This window comes from Rattus norvegicus, chromosome 7 (genome assembly GCF_021556685.1).
Source record: "Rattus norvegicus strain SHRSP/BbbUtx chromosome 7, alternate assembly SHRSP_T2T, whole genome shotgun sequence".
NCBI lineage: Eukaryota > Metazoa > Chordata > Mammalia > Rodentia > Muridae > Rattus > Rattus norvegicus.
In genome coordinates this window covers 74,043,283-74,057,884 of record NC_141540.1, presented here as the reverse complement: position 1 = coordinate 74,057,884, position 14,602 = coordinate 74,043,283, and the positions used below count along the sequence as shown (strand labels likewise).

The 14,602-nt window shown below is 39.6% G+C and overlaps 1 protein-coding gene and 1 non-coding gene across 5 annotated transcripts in view; one reads left to right on the top strand and one right to left on the bottom strand.

Annotated features, from left to right (window-relative positions):
- Positions 1-12,956, top strand: part of LOC148004747 (uncharacterized) — a 122,111-nt gene extending 109,155 nt beyond the window's left edge. Inside the window, exon 2 of the transcript XR_015625445.1 lies at positions 12,011-12,956. This is a non-coding gene — a transcript (uncharacterized LOC148004747). The remainder of the gene's footprint in view (positions 1-12,010) is intronic.
- The window catches only part of Cpq (carboxypeptidase Q), a 569,822-nt gene that overhangs the window by 466,350 nt on the left and 88,870 nt on the right, over positions 1-14,602 (bottom strand). For all 4 annotated transcript variants that reach the window (NM_001440041.1, NM_031640.2, NM_001440038.1 and 1 more), the window contains 1 exon segment: positions 8,692-9,145. In NM_001440041.1, coding sequence (NP_001426970.1) covers positions 8,692-9,124 — 433 coding nt within the window. In that variant the 5' untranslated portion in view covers positions 9,125-9,145.

Sequence of the window (14,602 nt, the reverse complement as noted above, 5' to 3'; positions counted from 1 at the left end):
GTGGGGTCTTTAAAAACTGTTACATGATTTGGCTACATCTCTTTGGAACTTAATGTCCTCAGCAACAAGAATGACAAGCCCCAGGTAGAAGATGCTCCTTGTTTCTGCCATAGAAACAATATCTGAAGCAGAAACAAAGGCACCATCAACTGACAGCAGAAATGTATATGCAGATGCAGAGTGGGGTGAGGCACTGAGTCAGTGGGCAATGAATCAGTGAGTCTTGGTAGTTTGATGAGAGGGTGGCACTTATTCTAACATTACTAAGAACTGACTAATGAGGAGATTCTGAACTTGAAATTTGTGTTGAAGAGTTTTTCAATCTATGGCAAAAATCTTATGTTATAAGATACAGATTGAATGTGTCTCACTAGGAAATGGAGTCATCAAATCCTTAGCACCAAGTAGTGGAAAACAAAAAACATCTGCAGAATTTAACGAGAATCAGTGATTTTGAACATGTAACTTCATATGGCAAAGAATTTTAAAGAGGAGATAGTCTCTGGAGATCATTAAACTAGAGTCTTGGTGACTTCCAATACCTAGGCATTCAGATGTCATTCTAACACAAATAAGCAGCTGTGCCATATAAGTAAACAATGTTGTACACTAAATAGCTTCACTGCCAGGAGCACCCAGGGCACAGGAACTGCAGAGCAGACTGGGACAGGATTCTTCCAGTCTCCATCTGCACCCAGAGCTAAGGTTGTTCTACAGCCCTCTGTAGCCAAATCCTGACCAGAGAATGCTGGTCTCCCAAGAGTGGTCTCATTCTTAAGATCACAGGCCCATAGGAGAAACAAGCTCCAGTCACAGACAGCAAGACCAACTATCACCAGAGATATCTAGATGGAGAGGGGCAAGCACAAAAACCTAAGCCACAGAACCTAAGGCTCTTTAGTATATCAGAACCCAGTTTTCCCACCACAGCAAGTCCTGAATACCGCAACACACCAGAAGAGCAAGATTTGTATTTAAAATCACATCTCATAATAATGACTAAGGACTTTAAGAAGGACATAAATAACTACAGTAAAGAAATACAGGAGAATGCAGGTAAACAAGAAGACCTTGAAAGGGAAGTACAAAATCCATTAAAGAATTACAGGAAAACACAAACAAACAGGGGAAGGAATTGAACAAAACTATCCAGGATCTAAAAATACCAATAGAAAAAGTAAAGAATCACAAAGGGAGACAAACCTAAAGATAGAAACTGTAGGAAAGAGACCAGGAGACATAGATGCAAGCATCACCAACAAAATAAAAGAGATAGAAGGGAGAACTCAAGGGCAGAAGATACTATAGAAAACATTAACACGGGACCGCAGCAGCTCTCTGCTCCCAAACCCCGTGGGAGAGAGACCTCACCACCTGATCAAGTGGGCACGCCTGAGGCTGCAGAGCGGAGGAGACCACCAACACTGCCCACCCCTGCCCACATCCCTGGCCCAAGAGGCAACTGTATAAGGCCTCTGGGTTCCCGTAGGGGAGGGCCCGGGAGCGGCATGACCCCTGCGCCTGAGACACTGCCGGAACCTGAAGGAAACAGACCGGATAAACAGTTCTCTGCACCCAAATCCCGTGGGAGGGAGAGCTGAACCTTCAGAGAGGAGGACACGCCTGGGAAACCAGAAGAGACTGCACTCTGTGCACATCCAGGCGCCAGAGGAAAACACCAAACGCCATCTGGAACCCTGGTGCACGGAGGCTCCTGGAAAGAGCGGCGCAGATCTTCCCGGTTGCTGCCACAGCGGAGAGGACTTAGGCAGTACCCCACGAGCAAACTTGAGCCTTGGAACTGCAGGTAGGACCAACTTTTCCCCTGCAAGAAACCTGCCTGGTGAACTCAAGACACAGGCCCACAGGAACAGCTGAAGACCTGTAGAGAGGAAAAACTACACGCCCGAAAGCAGAACACTCTGTCCCCATAACTGGCTGAAAGAAAACAGGAAAACAGGTCTACAGCACTCCTGACACACAGGTTATAGGACAGTCTAGCCACTGTCAGAAATAGCAGAACAAAGTAACACTAGAGATAATCTGATGGCGAGAGGCAAGCGCAGGAACCCAAGTAACAGAAACCAAGACTACATGGCATCATCGGAGCCCAATTCTCCCACCAAAGCAAACACGGAATATCCAAACACACCAGAAAAGCAAGACCTAGTTTCAAAATCATATTTGATCATGATGCTGGAGGACTTCAAGAAAGACATAAAGAACTCCCTTAGAGAACAAGTAGAAGCCTACAGAGAGGAATCGCAAAAATCCCTGAAAGAATTCCAGGAAAACACAATCAAACAGTTGAAGGAATTTAAAATGGAAATAGAAGCAATCAAGAAAGAACACATGGAAACAACCCTGGACATAGAAAATCAAAAGAAAAGACAAGGAGCTGTAGATACAAGCTTCACCAACAGAATTCAAGAGATGGAAGAGAGAATCTCAGGAGCAGAAGATTCCATAGAAATCATTGACTCAACTGTCAAAGATAATGTAAAGCAGAAAAAGCTACTGGTCCAAAACATACAGGAAATCCAGGACTCAATGAGAAGATCAAACCTAAGGATAATAGGTATAGAAGAGAGTGAAGACTCCCGGCTCAAAGGACCAGTAAATATCTTCAACAAAATCATAGAAGAAAACTTCCCTAACCTAAAAAAAGAGATACCCATAGGCATACAAGAAGCCTACAGAACTCCAAATAGATTGGACCAGAAAAGAAACACCTCCCGTCACATAATTGTCAAAACACCAAACGCACAAAATAAAGAAAGAATATTAAAAGCAGTAAGGGAAAAAGGTCAAGTAACATATAAAGGCAGACCTATCAGAATCACACCAGACTTTTCGCCAGAAACTATGAAGGCCAGAAGATCCTGGACAGATGTCATACAGACCCTAAGAGAACACAAATGCCAGCCCAGGTTACTGTATCCTGCAAAACTCTCAATTAACATAGATGGAGAAACCAAGATATTCCATGACAAAACCAAATTTAAACAATATCTTTCTACAAGTCCAGCACTACAAAGGATAATACAGGGTAAAGCCCAACATAAGGAGGCAAGCTATACCCTAGAAGCAAGAAACTAATCATCTTGGCAACAAAACAAAGAGAATGAAAGCACACAAACATAACCTCACTTCCAAATATGAATATAACGGGAAGCAATAATCACTATTCCTTAATATCTCTCAATATCAATGGCCTCAACTCCCCAATAAAAAGACATAGATTAACAAACTGGATACGCAACGAGGACCCTGCATTCTGCTGCCTACAGGAAACACACCTCAGAGACAAAGACAGACATTACCTCAGAGTGAAAGGCTGGAAAACAATTTTCCAAGCAAATGGTCAGAAGAAGCAAGCTGGAGTAGCCATTCTAATATCAAATAAAATCAATTTTCAACTAAAAGTCATCAAAAAAGATAAGGAAGGACACTTCATATTCATCAAAGGAAAAATCCACCAAGATGAACTCTCAATCCTAAATATCTATGCCCCAAATACAAGGGCACCTACATATGTAAAAGAAACCTTACTAAAGCTCAAAACACACATTGCACCTCACACAATAATAGTGGGAGATTTCAACACCCCACTCTCATCAATGGACAGATCATGGAAACAGAAATTAAACAGAGATGTAGACAGACTAAGAGAAGTCATGAGCCAAATGGACTTAACGGATATTTATAGAACATTCTATCCTAAAGCAAAAGGATATACCTTCTTCTCAGCTCCTCATGGTACTTTCTCCAAAATTGACCATATAATTGGTCAAAAAACGGGCCTCAACAGGTACAGAAAGATAGAAATAATCCCATGCGTGCTATCGGACCACCACGGCCTAAAACTGGTCTTCAATAACAATAAGGGAAGAATGCCCACATATACGTGGAAATTGAACAATGCTCTACTCAATGATAACCTGGTCAAGGAAGAAATAAAGAAAGAAATTAAAAACTTTTTAGAATTTAATGAAAATGAAGGTACAACATACCCAAACTTATGGGACACAATGAAAGCTGTGCTAAGAGGAAAACTCATAGCGCTGAGTGCCTGCAGAAAGAAACAGGAAAGAGCATATGTCAGCAGCTTGACAGCACACCTAAAAGCTCTAGAACAAAAAGAAGCAAATACACCCAGGAGGAGTAGAAGGCAAGAAATAATCAAACTCAGAGCTGAAATCAACCAAGTAGAAACAAAAAGGACCATAGAAAGAATCAACAGAACCAAAAGTTGGTTCTTTGAGAAAATCAACAAGATAGATAAACCCTTAGCCAGACTAACGAGAGGACACAGAGAGTGCGTCCAAATTAACAAAATCAGAAATGAAAAGGGAGACATAACTACAGATTCAGAGGAAATTCAAAAAATCATCAGATCTTACTATAAAAGCCTATATTCAACAAAACTTGAAAATCTTCAGGAAATGGACAATTTCCTAGACAGATACCAGGTATCGAAGTTAAATCAGGAACAGATAAACCAGTTAAACAACCCCATAACTCCTAAGGAAATAGAAGCAGTCATTAAAGGTCTCCCAACCAAAAAGAGCCCAGGTCCAGACGGGTTTAGTGCAGAATTCTATCAAACCTTCATAGAAGACCTTATACCAATATTATCCAAACTATTCCACAAAATTGAAACAGATGGAGCCCTACCGAATTCCTTCTATGAAGCCACAATTACTCTTATACCTAAACCACACAAAGACCCAACAAAGAAAGAGAACTTCAGACCAATTTCCCTTATGAATATCGACGCAAAAATACTCAATAAAATTCTGTCAAACCGAATTCAAGAGCACATCAAAACAATCATCCACCATGATCAAGTAGGCTTCATCCCAGGCATGCAGGGATGGTTTAATATAAGGAAAACCATCAACGTGATCCATCATATAAACAAACTGAAAGAACAGAACCACATGATCATTTCATTAGATGCTGAGAAAGCATTTGACAAAATTCAACACCCCTTCATGATAAAAGTCCTGGAAAGAATAGGTATTCAAGGCCCATACCTAAACATAGTAAAAGCCATATACAGCAAACCAGTTGCTAACATTAAACTAAATGGAGAGAAACTTGAAGCAATCCCACTAAAATCAGGGACTAGACAAGGCTGCCCACTCTCTCCCTACTTATTCAATATAGTTCTTGAAGTTCTAGCCAGAGCAATCAGACAACAAAAGGAGATCAAGGGGATACAGATCGGAAAAGAAGAGGTCAAAATATCACTATTTGCAGACGACATGATAGTATATTTAAGTGATCCCAAAAGTTCCACCAGAGAACTACTAAAGCTGATAAACAACTTCAGCAAAGTGGCTGGGTATAAAATTAACTCAAATAAATCAGTTGCCTTCCTCTATACAAAAGAGAAACAAGCCGAGAAAGAAATTAGGGAAACGACACCCTTCATAATAGACCCAAATAATATAAAGTACCTCGGTGTGACTTTAACCAAGCAAGTAAAAGATCTGTACAATAAGAACTTCAAGACACTGAGGAAAGAAATTGAAGAAGACCTCAGAAGATGGAAAGATCTCCCATGCTCATGGATTGGCAGGATTAATATAGTAAAAATGGCCATTTTACCAAAAGCAATCTACAGATTCAATGCAATCCCCATCAAAATACCAATCCAATTCTTCAAAGAGTTAGACAGAACAATTTGCAAATTCATCTGGAATAACAAAAAACCCAGGATAGCTAAAGCTATCCTCAACAATAAAAGGACTTCAGGGGGAATCACTATCCCTGAACTCAAGCAGTATTACAGAGCAATAGTGATAAAAACTGCATGGTATTGGTACAGAGACAGACAGATAGACCAATGGAATAGAATTGAAGACCCAGAAATGAACCCACACACCTATAAGCACTTGATTTTTGACAAAGGAGCCAAAACCATCCAATGGAAAAAAGATAGCATTTTCAGCAAATGGTGCTGGTTCAACTGGAGGGCAACATGTAGAAGAATGCAGATCGATCCATCCTTATCACCCTGTACAAAGCTTAAGTCCAAGTGGATCAAGGACCTCCACATCAAACCAGACACACTCAAACTAATAGAAGAAAAACTAGGGAAGCATCTGGAACACATGGGCACTGGAAAAAATTTCCTGAACAAAACACCAATGGCTTATGCTCTAAGATCAAGAATCGACAAATGGGATCTCATAAAACTGCAAAGCTTCTGTAAGGCAAAGGACACTGTGGTTAGGACAAAACGACAACCAACAGATTGGGAAAAGATCTTTACCAATCCTATAACAGATAGAGGCCTTATATCCAAAATATACAAAGAACTCAAGAAGTTAGACCGCAGGGAAACAAATAACCCTATTAAAAAATGGGGTTCAGAGCTGAACAAAGAATTCACAGCTGAGGAATGCCGAATGGCTGAGAAACACCTAAAGAAATGTTCAACATCTTTAGTCATAAGGGAAATACAAATCAAAACAACCCTGAGATTTCACTTCACACCAGTGAGAATGGCTAAGATCAAAAACTCAGGTGACAGCAGATGCTGGCGAGGATGTGGAGAAAGAGGAACACTCCTCCATTGTTGGTGGGATTGCAGACTGGTAAAACCATTCTGGAAATCAGTCTGGAGGTTCCTCAGAAAATTGGACATTGAACTGCCTGAGGATCCAGCCATACCTCTCTTGGGCATATACCCAAAAGATGCCTCAACATATAAAAGAGACACGTGCTCCACTATGTTCATCGCAGCCTTATTTATAATAGCCAGAAACTGGAAAGAACCCAGATGCCCTTCAACAGAGGAATGGATACAGAAAATGTGGTACATCTACACAATGGAATATTACTCAGCTATCAAAAACAACGAGTTTATGAAATTCGTAGGCAAATGGTTGGAACTGGAAAATATCATCCTGAGTGAGCTAACCCACTCACAGAAAGACATACATGGTATGCACTCATTGATAAGTGGCTATTAGCCCAAATGCTTGAATTACCCTAGATGCCTAGAACAAATGAAACTCAAGACGGATGATCAAAATGTGAATGCTTCACTCCTTCTTTAAAAGGGGAACAAGAATACCCTTGGCAGGGAAGAGAGAGGCAAAGATTAAAACAGAGACTGAAGGAACACCCATTCAGAGTCTGCCCCACATGTGGCCCATACATATATAGCCACCCAATTAGACAAGATGGATGAAGCAAAGAAGTGCAGACCGACAGGAGCCGGATGTAGATCGCTCCTGAGAGACACAGCCAGAATACAGCAAATACAGAGGCGAATGCCAGCAGCAAACCACTGAACTGAGAATAGGACCCCCGTTGAAGGAATCAGAGAAAGAACTGGAAGAGCTTGAAGGGGCTCGAGACCCCATATGTACAACAATGCCAAGCAACCAGAGCTTCCAGGGACTAAGCCCCTACCCAAAGACTATACATGGACTGACCCTGGACTCTGACCTCATAGGTAGCAATGCATATCCTAGTAAGAGCACCAGTGGAAGGGGAAGCCCTGGGTCCTGCTAAGACTGAACCCCCCCCCCCAGTGAACCAGACTGGTGGGGGGAGGGCGGCAATGGGGGGAGGGTTGGGAGGGGAACACCCATAAGGAAGGGGAGGGGGGAGGGGGATGTTTGCCCGGATACCGGGAAAGGGAATAACACTCGAAATGTATATAAGAAATACTCTAGTTAATAAAAAAAAAGTAGAAAAAAAACCTTAGTTTTTATCCTCAAGACCAACACGGTAGAGAAGAGAATTAACCAGCACTGTACCTTCATATTTACACACATACACACATGCTTACCTACACATACATACACATAAGACACTTGCATACACATGCATGCACATACAAATGAATAAAATAAAAGGCAATAATAAAAAGTATGGAAGGATGCTCAGTGTCATTTGTCATTAATAAAATGTAAAGCAATACCACAGACAAATGTATTTGTATATGGGGCAATTATTCATTATTAGTGAGAATATTAAAAGGTGCAAATTGCAAAGACTAGTTTTGAAGTACCTCAGTAAATTAAATCGAGAGTACTAAATGATCCATAATTTCTTCTATTTGGTATATAAACAAAATTAATGACAACATATCCACACACACACACACACACACACACACACACACACACACACTTGTGCATATGTGTATATAATGGTGGTATAAAATACTTTCTCTGTCATAAGAAATTAATCTATAAATACTTTCAAGTTTTACTGGTAGGGGACTGCTAACTGGCTATTTATTCCATATCCAGGTGCTATATTGCTGGATAAAACTGAAGCCACGGTGCTGACACCATGGTGTTAAAAGTCATTCAGCATGGTTTCTTTCTGAAAAGGAATGGAAGAAATAGAAAAAAAAGAAAAAAGGAAGCAGACATGGATTGTACAGCGGTACAGGAGTGCTGGACTATGGGTATAACATAAGAGTGCTTACTTAGCAAGTTTGAAGCCCTAGCATCAAAGAAAACACGTCAGAGACACACAGCACTTGAGAGGTAGAATAAGATGATCATAAGTTCAAAGTCACTGTTCAATAACATAGCAAATTCAAAACCAGCCTAGGTTACAATAAATCCATGTGTTAAAAACAACTTAAAGGGCAGGAAGAAGAAAGAGATAATGGATTAAGTTAAGGAGTAGAGCCAGCTAAAAACATTTTGGTACCTTCAGGAGGAGTCCCAATGCTGCCGCCAAGGCCTAAAATAGCCAACTTGTGAATTCGAGGCACCACCATCACTGCAGATTCTTCGCCCCTCTCCCAGTGAGGTATTCTGACCTGCTCCAGGTGGACGTTTTCCAGCCCATCTTGTTGCAGGTTTTGGTACATGATTTGGATAGCTTTCTCTAGGTTCTTAGAGCCACTCAGTCTGGGTCCAACAGTATCAACTAGAAGTCCCAAACGCTCATACGACCGGTTCTGGTATTTTCCATAAACAGCAAGGTTGATAATTGCTTTAGCAACATCTTCATAGTTGGCTATTTCTTCTTTTATTTCTTGAAATGTTCGCTGAGAAACACCACTCTTGTATATAGCTTTTCCAGAGCCCAAGGAGAAAAGGTGAACAACAGCAACGAACAGGAAGAAAAGGAACCTCATTGTCCCTAGTTTCTTTTCTTCCTGAGAGAAATAAATAAAAAACATGTTTTAGGGAAAAAGAATCTCACAGGCATCTGCCCACAACCCATGGCCTGCTTTCCTTTTCCTCTTCCTTTTCCAACCATCATCCAACCTCCCCCATCATATTCAAGCAATAGAGTCCCTATGAATAGACAGATGAAAGAACAATGCTTGACCTTATTGACAGGGCAGCATATCTCAAATGCATAGAATCACTTGTTATCTAGGGATCTTGTTATTAAAAGACAGAGAGAGACAGAGGAGAGAAAGAGAGAGAGACAGAGAGAGAGAGAGAGAGAGAGAGAGAGAGAGAGAGAGAGAGAGCGCTATAAGGAGAAGACAGAGAGGAGGAGAAGAGCAAGCAGTAGTCAAAGTGAGACTTGCTGCATGTTCCCCTTAATGGAACTCTAGCAAACTGGGTGTCCGCCTTTCCTCTGCCCAAATGGGCTCTTTCTTATTTGCCTGGAAAACTTGAACTTTGAGGCCATATCAGATGTTACTTTTTTAAAATATTCTTATTTCTACTAAAGATACTTGATTCTTTTTAACAATATTTATTGAATACCAGGTATATTCTAGGAATTGTGATACACTTTTAGAAGCAAAGAACTAAAACAAATGGAGAAATGAATATGGGGATTTGTTATTCTTTAACTCTATGATATACATTACCTGCAGATTAATAATAAAAACAGTGCAATTCATTTATTTCATGATTGTTTTGTGTCAGACACTATCTTACGTACACTGCTCTTGTTATTATATTTAATCCTCACAATAACTCAGCTTCAGGAAGCAGACTCTTGTGCTCTTTGTTTTTATAAATAAGGAACTGGAGCACCAGCACAGAGAGATTAAGGAACTGGAAATATCGAAAGCTTTTTCCAATTCTAAGCTCTATGCTAAACAGTGCTACTCATTTAGCACCGCAGAGAGTTCAAGTCCATAACAGATAATACAGAGACAAATAAGTGTGTCTATGCTGCTCAGTTTAGGACCCAATAGTCCCATGGCTTCATTTTAACTTAATTAAAATTAAGCAGAATTTAAAATTCAATTCCTCATTCATTCTAGACATGTTTCAAGTACTCAGAAGGCACATGTGACTAGTGGTTGCCACCTCACAGAGTTCAAACAGAATTACTGTCATGGCAGAAAGCTTGGATAATATCAAGTCGGACACTTTTTAAATTGTGTAGACATTGTGGCTCTACGATCCCTTCCAAAAGACATATCAACATTTAATTGCTATCATGAGAGTTGATGGGAAGTGAGACCTTTAAGTTTAAGTCTTGAAGGTTCCACCCTTCTAAATGAACCAATGTTGTCATCACAGGAGTAGGTTCATCACAACCTCTTCTAGTCTCTCTTATACGACCTGCCCTGTCCTTCTGCAGTGTGATAAGTTAGGATAATGTTATGACAGAATTTAGAAAACCCTCTATCAGGTTTTCCAGCCTCCTAATCAGGAGGCTGTTCATTATTAATTATAGTCTATGGTGTTGTATTGAAAAACAAAATAGACAAAGACAAGACTTTCAAATCTAATGAAAAAGCTTTTTATTTTCTTTCATTTATCTAATTCATTGTTACCTTATTTCACAAAAATATTAGTTTGCGAAACATTTGAAACTACAAATTACTCCTATACCACAGATATCAGAAACTGTTATGCAGATATATTTCAAATATAACCGACAACATCTTTTAAAATTAACACCGGCGATCTATTTAAATGTGTCTTTCTTTACTCCTTCAACTCTCTCTGTGTCTGTCCTGCTCTTCCTTCCCTCCTCTTCCCTCTCCTTGCCCCAGATATGTGTGTTTTTAATCTTATAGACATATATTATTTGAAATATTGCTAGTCCAAGCTGAGATACTTTTAATTGGAAGTGCAGAATGTTCTACTATTTTTATTTTAAAGCTGTAAATGTGAAAATGAAAGTATTCCAGATATATTGGATAGCTTAAAAAACATGATCAACTTCACTCATTTGTTTTTACTCCTTAATCTATCTCACCTTATTTTAGTCAATTATGCTATAGCTGCATTCAGCTTTATACTGTTCTTCAAATTCCCAGTGCTTTCATAACTTAGGGTTGATACACATTCATTTTATTACATTGCAAGTCTCTTCTCCCCCACCCTATGCACATTCTCCTGTAAATACCTAGTCTCGCTCTTTTTTTTAATATTTTATTTATTTTCTTTATGTATGTAAGTACACTGTAGCTGTCTTCAGACACACAGAAGAGGGCATCAGATCTCATTACAGATGGCTGTGAGCCACCATGTGGCTGCTGGGATTTGAACTCAGGACCTCTGGAAGAGCAGTCAGTGCTCTTAACCGCTGAGCCATCTCTCCAACCCTACTCTCACTCTTTAATGAGAATGTTTTAAAAGTAATCTCACATGAAGACCTGCTCAACCAAACCTCTGAGCTGTTCACATCATCTGTGTTTCTATCATAACTAATGTTAACAGCCATTTGTATATAAATCTGTCTCCTCCAGCTCAAAATGCAGTAAGATCAGTAAGACCAATTCCAAGATACAGTATAGTTACTAGGGACCTTTTCATTTAAGGAATAAATAAACCTTTAATCTCTTTAGATCTTAGCTTCTTTAGAGTATGAGAGTAGCCTTCTCTCCTTCACGAACAATCTACCAGGAATAAAAAATTGCTATAATATTAAATCATTTTGAAAATTATGACAACTATGCATTGTGGCTGACTTTCTTATAAGTGTGATTATCCTATGGTTCTTTGTTTCTGTAATCATAATACCCATGCACACCTTTCAAGGTTAAATTTTGTTAAACAATCAAAATAATGAAAATATTTCATTGGACTGTATTTTTTAGACAGGGTCGACTAATTCCCTGGCTGTGGATCTGGACTACAGAGGAGCAAGAAGCTGAGCAGTAACATACATGTATCTGATGGATCTGCCTCTGTTCCTGACCGTAACAGTGACCGCTGTCTTCAAACTCCCGGCACTTTCACTTTTCCACCATGCTAGACTTTACCCTCAAACTATCAAAAACTAACGCTTTATCTCGGGTTGCTTTAGGTCATAACTCCTTCTATAAATTCATTTGACAAAAGTTTACTGGGCCACTCTAAACTGGAGACTAAGTTTAAGAGATAGTACTAAAGAACTGGCAGACATAAGAAGAGATGGAAGGGAAAGCCCTGTAACTGAGGAGTTGCAAGATCCAGACCAAAAGAAGTTGACGTGCTTAAGCTAGGACACAAAAGTAAGCAATGTTTGGCTAATGGACTCATGGATAAGATGGAGCTGGCACTCAATAGGAAACAAATGTACAAAGGGAGGGCAACTTTATAAAATGTAGCCAGACACAGCAATGGACATGACAAACAATGAATAAAGCAGAAAGAAAAATGCAGAAGACACAGAAGCAGCAGAACGCAAGTATCTCCTCAGAAAACACCTACATACAGAGTTCCAAGTGGATACAGCCAAGAGCCAAGGAGGGCTGTGACAGGGAGGGCAATGAATGGACACCTTCATTCACCTCCAGGAGGTCAGGAAAAGATCTCCTCTACACCTAGACCTGAGGACAGAGACTCCATCCAGGAGCATATCAGGACAGGGGCAGCATAAAATACCTCAAAAATCTCAAAAGAGACATGACTTATTACCTAGAAATTATTCTATAAATTCACAGAGGGATGAAATAAAAATGCTGTACACGTAGACAATGTACAAGAATTTATTCACACAGACACTCAACATTTTTTCATTAAAACCCCCAAAATACTAATAAACTAATTGAGAAAAAATGATTAAGAATTCTTTCATGCAATGATAGAACTACTTAAAATGTCAAAATTTAAGCTGCACAACATTTTTAATGTTCTTTATTTGTATACAAAGAGGACTGAATCATTGTTCTTTTCCTTGAATACACACCATAGAAATAGCATATCCTTCAAATGTTAAACAACTATTTTTGATTTCAGAAAGTTTAAATACACATACACACATATGGATATGTGTGTGTGTGTGTTTGTGTGTGTGTATCATACAAACTTAGTCTCAGGCAACTTTGGAACACTATTTTACAAAGATTTGTTTTGCATTTTGCACATATTGCCTGCATAAGTCATATACTTCTAAATATTTTTCCTGAAAATTCATTGTTTGAAATAGTCTCAGCCTAGGATCAAGTAGGCTTCATTCCAGGGATGCAAGGTTGGTTCAATGTACAAAAATTCATTAACATAATCCAGTATAGAAACAAACTCAAAGAAAAAATATTACATGATTCTCTACTTAGATGCAGAAAAAGCATCTGCTGAAACAGCAGCACCCATTCCATGTGCAACACTAAAACCCTGCTCCCACACCTCTGGGCTGTCTGCCTCTATCACTGTTACACTTATCATAGGAACCTATTTCATTTCTTTTTTCTACTGTAGAGTTCAGCATTTAAAAATACGTCATTACAAATCACATTTCTTTAATTTCTTCTTTATATTACAGTCTTGATAATGATTGATTATTTAAAAATATACAGAGAGCATCTGTGATGTTCTGTGATCTGTTTAGATTTTAGGAATCTAAAACAATCACTTTTTAATAATTGTGTCTTATGAGGTGGGGAACTAATGATTTAACTAAATTGAATTAAACTATTCTCTTCCTCCCCCTTCCTCACTTTCGCTTCTAAGCAGAGAAAGTCTTATGACTCAGTCCCACACATACCTAAATAGGAGCACCTGACCAGGATGGAGGCACAGAAGCTACATCCCTTTCTTTTCATAAGCAGAGCAGCAAAGTCCAAAGTACTCATCCTTCATCACTCAACAGCAGAATAGCATCATTCCCTGAGAGAAGACGCTCTATTTATGTTCAGCACTGTCACTCTAGTTTTAAGCTCTTGTAGTCTGTGATCACAGCCCATTTTCTAACACGTGGTCTACATAGTTTCCCTGGTGCTCACAAAAGTCTAAACATCCAGCACCAGACCCCGATTCTTTGATTCTAAACCTCCTCCATTCCCAACCCTAGTCTACTCCCAAAGCTAGTCCCTACTTAGGAAAAACACTGGCTTCTCTCAGGGAGAAAGGGGGACGTTGACACTACTTATCCCATCTGCCTTTCTTGGTGACTAACCCTTCTTTCTACCCTCACCTTCTCTTCACCTGCTTAGAAACCATAGCCCAACCAGTCTCACCATCACGCATCTAGTATGGTTTGTAGCTGGACTGCTGTTTGGCCACAAGATTTACATAAACTACAATCAAATCACTCTCATGTCTAAAACATGTTCCACGCCATTTGTTATTCTGTATCACAGTGATGCTTTCTGCTATGATTTGAATAGTGGCAGCCTGTCCAGAATTCATCCTCAATTGCATCCTCAGTGCAACTCCTAAGAGGTGTTGCTTGGGAAGATGTCTGGGTTCTGCTACCAAATGCTACTTAG